The sequence below is a fragment of the Nothoprocta perdicaria genome, unplaced genomic scaffold (genome assembly GCF_003342845.1).
Source record: "Nothoprocta perdicaria isolate Ctin4 unplaced genomic scaffold, notPer1 scaffold_16, whole genome shotgun sequence".
NCBI classification, from domain to species: Eukaryota; Metazoa; Chordata; class Aves; order Tinamiformes; family Tinamidae; genus Nothoprocta; species Nothoprocta perdicaria.
Genome location: NW_020454760.1, coordinates 2005589 through 2015235, shown reverse-complemented (window position 1 = coordinate 2015235; position 9647 = coordinate 2005589). Strand labels below are relative to the sequence as shown.

At 42.2% G+C, this 9647-nt stretch overlaps 1 protein-coding gene across 1 annotated transcript; it reads left to right on the top strand.

Annotated features, from left to right (window-relative positions):
- Positions 1-3123: 3123 nt before the first annotated feature.
- Positions 3124-7559, top strand: TRNT1 (tRNA nucleotidyl transferase 1). Its single transcript, XM_026035462.1, has 7 exons — positions 3124-3205; positions 3723-3916; positions 4517-4655; positions 4822-4948; positions 5429-5622; positions 5817-6067; positions 7150-7559. The coding sequence occupies exons 1-7, from the start codon at positions 3145-3147 to the stop codon at positions 7396-7398; spliced, it is 1215 nt and encodes a 404-aa protein (XP_025891247.1). The 5' UTR covers positions 3124-3144; the 3' UTR covers positions 7399-7559.
- Positions 7560-9647: the final 2088 nt, after the last annotated feature.

Here is a 9647-nt window from a genome sequence, read left to right as displayed (position 1 = left end):
GGAAGAGGTAATTCCATAGTTATTTTAGCACTGAGGTATTTCCAGAGCTACAAACCAAGAGAACACCCGGTAGTCTGTGATACCTTGTTGATTTTGTGTGATAAAGTACTGAAACCAGAATCAAAGTAAGTGTATTTAAGTAAAGATGCTAACTAGAAATCTACACCAGCATTAAACTCCTCTGCAATAGTTGGTAGAGTGAGTCCTTAGGATGAAATAAAAGCCTTGATTATGTTTGGGTTCTACATGGTAAGACGTTAAGTAAGAGTAGAAAGTAAAGGATATACTGTTTCTTAAAGGACAACAGGAATCCAAACCATAGAAAATAGCCTCTAAGCAGTAATGATTTTCTTTCTTAGAGCTGGCATGCTCCCTGCCACAGAGTCGGCTGGTCAGGAGCCTCCAGATGCGTTTCCCAGCACGATGCAAATGTGACTTTGAAAAGTGGGACCTTAGCTGTTTCCAAACAACACAAAACAAGATAAAAACAAACACAATGCATATCCCAGGAGCTTACCAGCAGGTTCTCAAAAGTGCCATGAAGAGTCTGATCTGTTTGCTAAACTGTGCTCTGGGTCATCTCTCTGTGGGTTTCTTTTACAACCGCTGTCTTTCAAGTACAAATGGGGTAGGTACTTCAGAAATGATGGCAGATGATAAGTTAGACAAACATACACTGAAAAAGGGAACTACAGATTTAACCACAGGATAGAAAGCTTCATTCTAAAACTTAGTTTAGCCTGGAAATAATTGTATTTGACTTACTAAGGATTCAATACATGCCATAGTCTGGTGACCCTCTAATAACTTGGCTTACACAAACAGGACTCTGCAAGGCAAAGAATACTATTAGAAAAGCTTAAGAGTAAGATATTACTAAGGAAGTAATAAAACATCTTTTCTGATAGGTGACCAAGGCTCCTATGATATGTTCATTGATAGGGATAATCAAGTATTAATATTCAGTATACTGCCCAACTGTCACCTAGGGCAATTTCACCGGGACTAGCATTACAAGCAAACTAGGGATTAGAGCTCAGGAAGTCACGAAGATTTTAGAAAACTGGCCCTCTGTATCCAGAAGTAAAAGGGAGACAAATTTTTGTGTCCGTAAGAAGAGCTTTAAGGGCTGTTGAGCAAGCCCACAATTCACACACAGTTTGGGGATACTTTCACTCTGGAGGTAGTAAATTGGGACTTGGGTCTCGAACGTCTCAGGTACTGAGGGCTTTACAGGCCTTCCTGGACTGCCTTACTGCAATCTCACTGTTGGCACCTCTCACAAGAACTGGATTGCAAACAAGACAAGGAAGAGAAGCCTTTGGGCTAGGACTAAAAATGATAGGTAGTGACGGGTAAATTCAGGTTAGAATCCCCAGTGCTGGGAAAAGCAAACTGTTAAAACAGCCCGAGGACTAAAACTCCAGCACTGGATGTCATCAGACAAACACCAGGAACAACCAGGGGTCACAGTCAAATGAGCCATAAGGCACAGAAATAAATGAGGTGATCCCATAAGGTCTTGCCTGCCCTCTTCTCTATAGCTGATGTCTCTGAATAAACTGCTAATCCACGGACAGGTTCTGCAATATTCCTGTAGGAAAGAAATTAATTCTAAAGGAGAGGAAGGATTTTTAATAAGGTATAGCAGTCACACAGAGAAAGAAAGAAAGAAAAGGTTATGTTCCTGCCTTTTTACACAAATCTAACTACGTGTTACTGTAGATCTGTGATGTTCTGGGGAATAGGTCATTCTCAGAAAACCTTTTGTGCTAGCAAGCATCCCTCCTTCTTTGCACAGCGTGGTGCCGATTTGCTAGTTACCTAAAAACTGTGGGAAAGGCTGGGCAGAATTTGTGTAGCATTTCTTTTCACTTCTAAAGAAACATGCTGCACTTTTTGCTGAGGTGGAGGTTTGTTTAGGCCTCGGACTTCAAAGGGGATTAATCTCCCAATTCAACTGGAATTTGGATGAGTTCCTCCTCCAGGCTCTGCTCTTTCGAATCGTCAGGTTTTGTGAGTTACCCTTTGGCAGACATGGGGAGGTGCCACGAGAGCAGCTCTCCGGAGCCCTGAGGATCGTGCAGCAGACAGAATTAGTCAGCAATTAAATTATACTTGTGAAGAAGGAAGGACTGACACCTTGAACTGTACCAAATCGCCAGGACTCCCTTGTCAGCTCTTCTTGGATGCATACCCCACACATTAAATTAAATGTACACCAGTCCAGGCCAGCAAGCTCTAACCAAATGTTCAAACTGCGCTGAGATGCCTTTGGCCCTTCACTGTCAGGTTGAATGGGGAAGATGGCTCTATTTCAGTCACTATTGCACGGATCTCTACAGGTCGGCTATATAAACCTTTTGAAGTAGCTGGCTCATTGCCCTAGCCATGGTTGGATCACTACTGGAATCAAGTTTAATAGTTGCTAGCTTCCCCGGAGAAGCTACGCATTATTTTTCTGTTATAAAAATGATCATTCAGTATATTAAGCTATCCATGGGTTATCCTGCCCTGACAGGAATTAATAACATGAATTAATCCTCTCACTAACTAAACATCTCATGAAGAAATGTATGTACATACACACATATTCTCCAAATACACATATGTCCATGTTTGCCTGTCTGTAATGCCTATATACACATGCACACATATATATGCATATATCTAATGTACATACATGTGTCTCTATGTGTATATATTATATATGAATGGATATATCTGCCCTAGCCCTCTGCTAACATTCATTCCGGTGATCTGGGATCACTTTCAGCGGCCCGGGTTTGGTTTCCCGAGCTCAGCAGCGCTGCTCAATGACACAGCGAGGCGACGCTGCCGCTGCCGCGCGAGGCGGCGCAGCCGGGCCCCACCAGGCCTGTTTGTTTGCGGGCGGAAGCAGCGCTTGCCGCAGCCTTTAAACAACGCGCAGGTGGAGCCGCGGCCCCGGCAGCCCTGCCCATGGGGCTGGCCGGGGCGGAGCGGCGCTGAGCTCATCGGCGGGCGCCGGGCGCGCGGGCCGGAGGCGCTGCCGCCTCCCCGATGTGGGCCGGGGCGCCGCTCGTGCGCTGCGCGGCGCGGCTCCAGCTGCGGCTCCTCCCGCGGCAGCGGCGGTGGCGGCAGCGGCAGGGAGGGCGCGGCGCCATGAGGCTCGAGTCGCCGCAGTTCCAGGCGCTCTTCACGCCGGGGCTGCGGGCCGTGGCGGGTGAGCGGCCGTTGGGCGCGTGAGGCGGGCGGCCGTTGCGGCCGTTGGGCGCGTGGGGGGGCGGCGGGCGAGGCTCTCGCGCAGAGGCAGATCCCGGACGCTTTTCTGTTTTAATCCCGGTTACCTGAAAGTTGTGATTAAAAAATGTCGGGTCTCCCTCTGCTCCCCAGTTTACCCATTTTCTCTTGTTTGCTCGTGTGTTTTTTGGTGCTGTCAGCATGAACGGGGCCTGGCACCTGTGAACTCCCTCGTGTGTTGCTGGCTGCTTGGAATGCTCCACTGCCCCCACCCTCTCAGTGCCCTCTTAGCAAAAGCAGGAATGTTTTGGAAATGTGAACTTGTGTTGGAGAAACAGTTGTGCCTTGGGACCGGGTCTGTGTGCATTTAACAGTTAGGCACCTACACTTTTCCACTTGTGGCATATGAGTCGCACCTGCACAAACTTAGCCTGTTGTGGTTGATAGTGTGTTCTGTTTTGTTTCGAGAAGGTGTTTTATGGTTTTCTTTCCCTTCGCAGAACTGTTTGAGAAGAAGAACTATGAGCTGAGGATCGCAGGAGGTGCCGTGAGGGATTTGCTTAGCGGGATGAAACCAGAAGACGTGGATTTTGCCACTACGGCCACGCCAGCAGAGATGAAGGAGATGTTCACGTCCGCTGGTGTTCGTCTGATCAACAATAAAGGAGAGAAGCACGGAACCATTACTGCCCGGGTTGGTCTGTGGTTTGACTTGTTTTTCTGTCTGTCCAGTTGCTCCTTGTGGCTGTGAACACGGAGTACACCTGGTAGAAAGCTGGTTGCATGCTTGTTCTTCCTCAAAATATCATACCAGCAGTTTACACAAGACCTTCTTTTCAAGTGTGTCCTGCTTTTTGGTTACTTTGTTGTTTGTACAGTTCAAAGAGTTAGCATGCTTTACTGCGTGTTACCTCTGTGTGTTATGCTGCTGAACCTGGGTTAGAAAAAGTAATATAGGCTGCTTCTATCTTCATGTAAAGTGGGGAAGTTGATCCTAGAGTTTCCAGTGCTTACTCCTGATTACTCCTGATTACTCCTAAGTCTTGCTTCCTATGTCTTGCTCCTTTTATTCCATCTTCTGAAGGAAGACTTCTGCAGTCTCTCTAGAATATTAATAATGCAAAAGTTATTTTTCAGGTAATGATATTCTTGATCTTCTGCTCTATGTAAAAATACATACATAGCTAGTGTTCAAGATGGATAAATGTAAAAACTAGGCGCTCTTTCAGTCCCCTTTTGGCTCTTATGTATGTTCATTATTTTGTTGTAGTAACAGTATTTGTGGAATTTGCAGCTCCATGAACAGAATTTTGAAATAACTACTCTTAGAATAGATGTTGTCACCGATGGACGACATGCAGAGGTGGAATTCACCACTGACTGGGAAAAGGATGCAGAAAGGAGAGACCTCACTGTCAATTCCATGTTTTTAGGTAAATGTTTTCAAAAGTAAGTTTTACATGAAGCACTGCTTTTCGAGTTCCGTCAATAGATGATCTCAGTCTGTTTCCACTTTTTTTTTTTTAACTTTTTGTTAATTTCAAATTTCTTATGTGGTCGTGTAAGTTTATATTAATATGTTTTTTTTTCTTTTTCTAGGTTTGGATGGAATGCTGTATGATTTTTTTAATGGATATGAAGACTTAAAAAACAAAAAAATTAGATTTGTAGGACAGGCAAGTGAAAGAATACAGGAAGACTATTTACGCATCCTAAGATATTTCAGGTACTCAACTTTGCCATTTCTAGGTAAAGATACTGGATTGAAAAGTACTTTCATAGAGATAAGTGAAATTGAGATAATGCTTTTTCCTTGGGAACATGCTGAAAACATGTGTTACTTCACTTTTGCTTGTCTTGGGACAAGAACGTTGTATAATTACTGGAAGGTGAATTAGCATGATTCTGTGTAAATACAAACAGGGGTAGGCTTCAAAATATTTAATTGCTGAAAAAGTACTTTGGTACTTAATTTTCAGAGGTGTCCAAAGAGGTTTTACAAATGCAACATCTCTAGTTATTTTTTAAAAAGAATAGCTTTTTTTCCTCTACTACAGACCTTTCTCATGGTTTTTTAAATAGTATTAGTACCCACTGGTATTTTAAGTGAGAATGTTTAACATTGTCATGAATAGACATTCTCTGAAAAGCAGGAATAGGTGCAATACTTGTTCTGAACAGTAACATACAGCACTTGTTTTGACAGGTTTTATGGAAGAATTGCAGAAAAACCTGGTGATCACGAACCCAGCACACTGCAAGCAATTAAAGAAAATGCCAAAGGTTTGGCTGGAATATCGGGAGAAAGGATTTGGGTGGAACTGAAGAAAATTCTTCTCGGAAACCATGTAAATCATTTGGTTCGACTTATGTATGAGCTTGATGTTTCCCAATATATAGGTAAAGTGAAATGAAGATTGCATATGAAACAAAGAGTAGAAAATCAAACAGAACTACAGCATGGCAAGCTAAGATAAAGACTTGCTTGTTTTCACCCGATAAATAAAATAGATATTTCTTTTGTTAACTTCTAACATTATTACTAATGCTGTGGTTTTTGCTTTTGTTTTGTTTGTTTTTTTGCATTCCTTTAGGACTACCACTTAATGGCAATTTAGAGGAATTTGACAGGATTAGTAAAAATGTTGAAAATCTGTGTCCGAAACCGATGACAGTTCTGACGTCACTGCTCAAGACCAAGGATGATATCCTCCATCTGGATTTGAGGCTGAAAATCTCAAAAGAGGAGAAGAACCTTGGCCTTTTTCTAGTGAAGCACCGGCAAGACTTAACCAAAGCTGGGGGTCCAGAACCACTTAAGCCATATCAGGACTTCATAATGGATGTGAGTATATTCCATATCACTGTACTGTGTTCCTCACCGTAAACCAAGAATGTGCAGCTTAACAGTTTACCAAAGGTAATGTCTAGTGACAGGAAAGAGCCATCAAGACACAAAAAAGAGCTGTTTAAGCAGGCTTGTTTATGGATCTTGGGCAAATTGTTGCATCTTTGTCAGAGTTTCTCTTCAAAGACCATGATATTTTCATCAGAAAGCTGTAAAGTATTGGTGAAAAGTATGAGCCAAAGTTGAGTTGCTCCCGGTATGGGATGTTACGGGAACTGGAATATCATTCTGTGTTGGTGGTACCAGTACCAGCTAACCAAGCTTGGAATAGATCTCAATTTTGCTTTAATTTGAAGAAAGGTCCGAAAAATAACCAGAGCCATCATACATGCTGTGGCTTGCTTTTGCAATGTGAGATGATATAAGCAGAGCATTCCAGAGCAACTCTTTAGCTGGATTTCAAAGCCTACTTTTCCTCGATTAGACTTGAAAATACCATGTCCAATCTTCTGAAATGAAAGTTTCCTCAAAACATACCTCGGGATGGAAAGTTGGCTCTGGTGTCCCAGCTCCTGCATGAAAACATGAGGCTGAGGCAGGAGCTGGCTCACTAGAGACTGCGGCTTTTTATGTGGAATCCGAGTCCTTGAGGAGCGCAGGGGAAGCGGCACGGTCTGTGACGCAGCCGTGTGGGCTCATTGTGAGAATGGCCAGGGCAGAGCTCAAGTGATTTTTAAGTGAAGTTGTGCGCTTTTATTGCAGTGCTCAAGACCAAAGGTGAGGGATATCGATCTCCGCAGTAAGGTCTTTCCCTCAGAGGAAGGTAATAGTTCTCCTCCAATTGTAGGCTGAGGAAAATTGTTACAACTGTTACCTGGAATTCAAGAAGTCTCCAAGGATCCCCTCAGGCTTCTGAGTTAGTGTAGGTCTCTGAACTCACGAGGCAGAAGCTACCCTGACTTTCATGGTTCAAACTTGCCCAATTAATCCTCATAAGGTGGTGTGGGAGTACTGGATGCTGAGCACAAACTCTCAGGACTGTTTTCTACTGTTTCATAGTACATCTTATTTTCTTTCAGTCTAGGGAAGCTAATACAAATTCCAGGATCTGTGAACTTCTAAAATACCAAGGAGAAGAAGCTCTTTTGAGAGAAATGGAGCAGTGGACTCTTCCTTCTTTTCCTGTTAGTGGCCACGATTTAAGAAAAATGGGAGTTTCTTCTGGCAAAGAAATTGGAACAGCTTTACAGCAGTTGAGGGAAGAATGGAAGAAGAGTGGATACCACATGGATAAGGAAGAACTCTTAAGTTGCCTGAAAAAGCTGTAAAATTGTATAGTAGTGGAGAATTGTTTATGCCCTATCAAGACAGGTCCGAGGTACAAGTAAACACATATCAGTGTATTAACTGCCAATATAGTAGTTCATGTTGTAAGAACCTTCCCATGCAAATGGTTCTGTTTACTAATTCATAAGAAGTTGTGCAAACATGGGGTCAGTTTGGTTTTAAAGTAAAATGCTGTTGGCTAAATTCTCAAAAGCCTCCCTCTTTTTGATGTTTTCTAATGAGAAATATTTACTGCTTTGCTTAGCACAGGTAGAGGTGATACCAGGATTTTTTGTATTGTGGCCTTGCTGCATCCAGAAAGAGCTTCTCTGTGCTAGATAAAATCATCTTCCTCGTGCTTTCTCCTGCAATCAGTAGGATTATTGCAGGAAGGAGACATATCCTTACTGCTCTCAGAAGAGCATCTTTCCTAGTTTTGTAAAAGTTGTGTTAACTGCCCATTATTTTCTTCTCTCAAAAGTTAATAGTCTTAAAAATGCTCTCTAAATTCAGTTCAAAGGGAAGTTTGACTTGTCAGAGTTAAGAAATATATCGATAATATTTTGGAAAATAAGAGAAATAACTGGGTTTATTAGGTAAAGCTGATGGGGTAGGAAGCATAAGCTAGATGTTTGCCAGCATGTAGCATCAAATAAATTAGACTGGATTGTTTTAAGTGATCTTGAGTTATGTTCATAGTTGGATTGAAGAGAAGCCACTTCTAGTGGGGAAGATAAAAAGTTTTTTGAAGCTGCTCCTGACCGGTCTTAATGAACAGGTATTAATAGCTCTGACTTGCTTTAAAGCAAAAATCAAACAATGATTCTTAAAGAAGAAAGCTGCTTTTCTCTTTACTTATAGTAGTAATTTTAAGCTTTCCTGAGAATCCATGAATTAACAACAGAGCGGCAGAATTTTATTTATTTAGTGTAGTTGTCACTTTTGAACACTAGATGGCAGCTCTAGTACTAATCCCATAGAAAGGAAGCATTTTGTATTTTCATACAAGTAAATTATTGCAGCTGGTTTTTTAAATTATTCTGAAGGTATTTAACTTTGGGAAGACAACAAGAGAAGCAAAAACAATGCTGTTTTTCTCTATTAATAAGGTGAATCTGACAAAAAGATAGATGTGATTTCATTTAATTAAATAATTAAATTGCAATCTCCTTGAACAATTTTCTGAACTACTTATATCAGGTGAGGGCAGAGACTAACAAAAATGTAGGAGTAAACTGTAGACATCTCTACCAAGGCGGTAGAGATGCTAAAATGTTAGTTGTACGAAACTGTTTTGAAGGGGAGGCACCACTGAGAGCGAGTGTTTTCTGGCATTTAAGTACACACACTTGTAAGATAGGGTCACCTTGAAAGCATCTGGAATCTAAAAAGTAAAAAATTGTTAAGATGGCTTCTTCATACACTGGTGCTGCTGTGTTGGAGGGAGCAGGGGCCAGGCTCTTTGTTCAAGCAGCTCTTTGAGTAATCTTAGTACTGTTGAAGTGCTGTAACTGCCAATGAGGTAACCAGTGCTTTTTTTCCCACTCTATAAAATAAAACCAAAGTTAAAAAAAAAATGATTAAAATACTTCTTACCTTTTCTAACCAATGCTTACTTTAAACATGTTGAGTTTAGGACAAAGCCTCTGTTTGAATAAATAACCATTTTTTTTTTTTATACTTGTGAATGATGGAAACATTAAACTGCACCTTTGAGAGAAGCAGCAGCTCTTTAACCCCCTAACATACAAAAAAACCCTAAATCAGGGCTGAGCAGGGGGGAGACTCTCATCACGGAGCTGAAGCAGGGGCTGGCAGGGCCTGTTGGGTGATTGCAGCACCCTGCCGGGAGTGCAGTCCCGCGCCTGGGACCGCTCCTGCACTGACACAAACGGCTCCTGAAAGGGAGAGGAGGCCCGGCCCTCGTGTTGCCTGGCACAAAGGCTGAGGGGAGGGATGGATGCTGCAACTGCTTAAGCTATGTACATACACATGTATGTTTTATATATATATATATACACACACATGTAAGCCATGACCTAAATAACCCATATAGGGGCAGTGAATGACCTTCTTTTTTTTTTCTCTCTCTCTCCCACATCTATGTAAATCACAGCCTACATCTATGCGTCTCTGTCTATATATGTATATACAAGTGTGGGTGAGAGCTGTCTGTATCTCCACACAAAACCAATAGGACATAGCAGGAATTCAGTGGTAGAGTGGTGCTGAAGAAAGGTATGCATGAGGC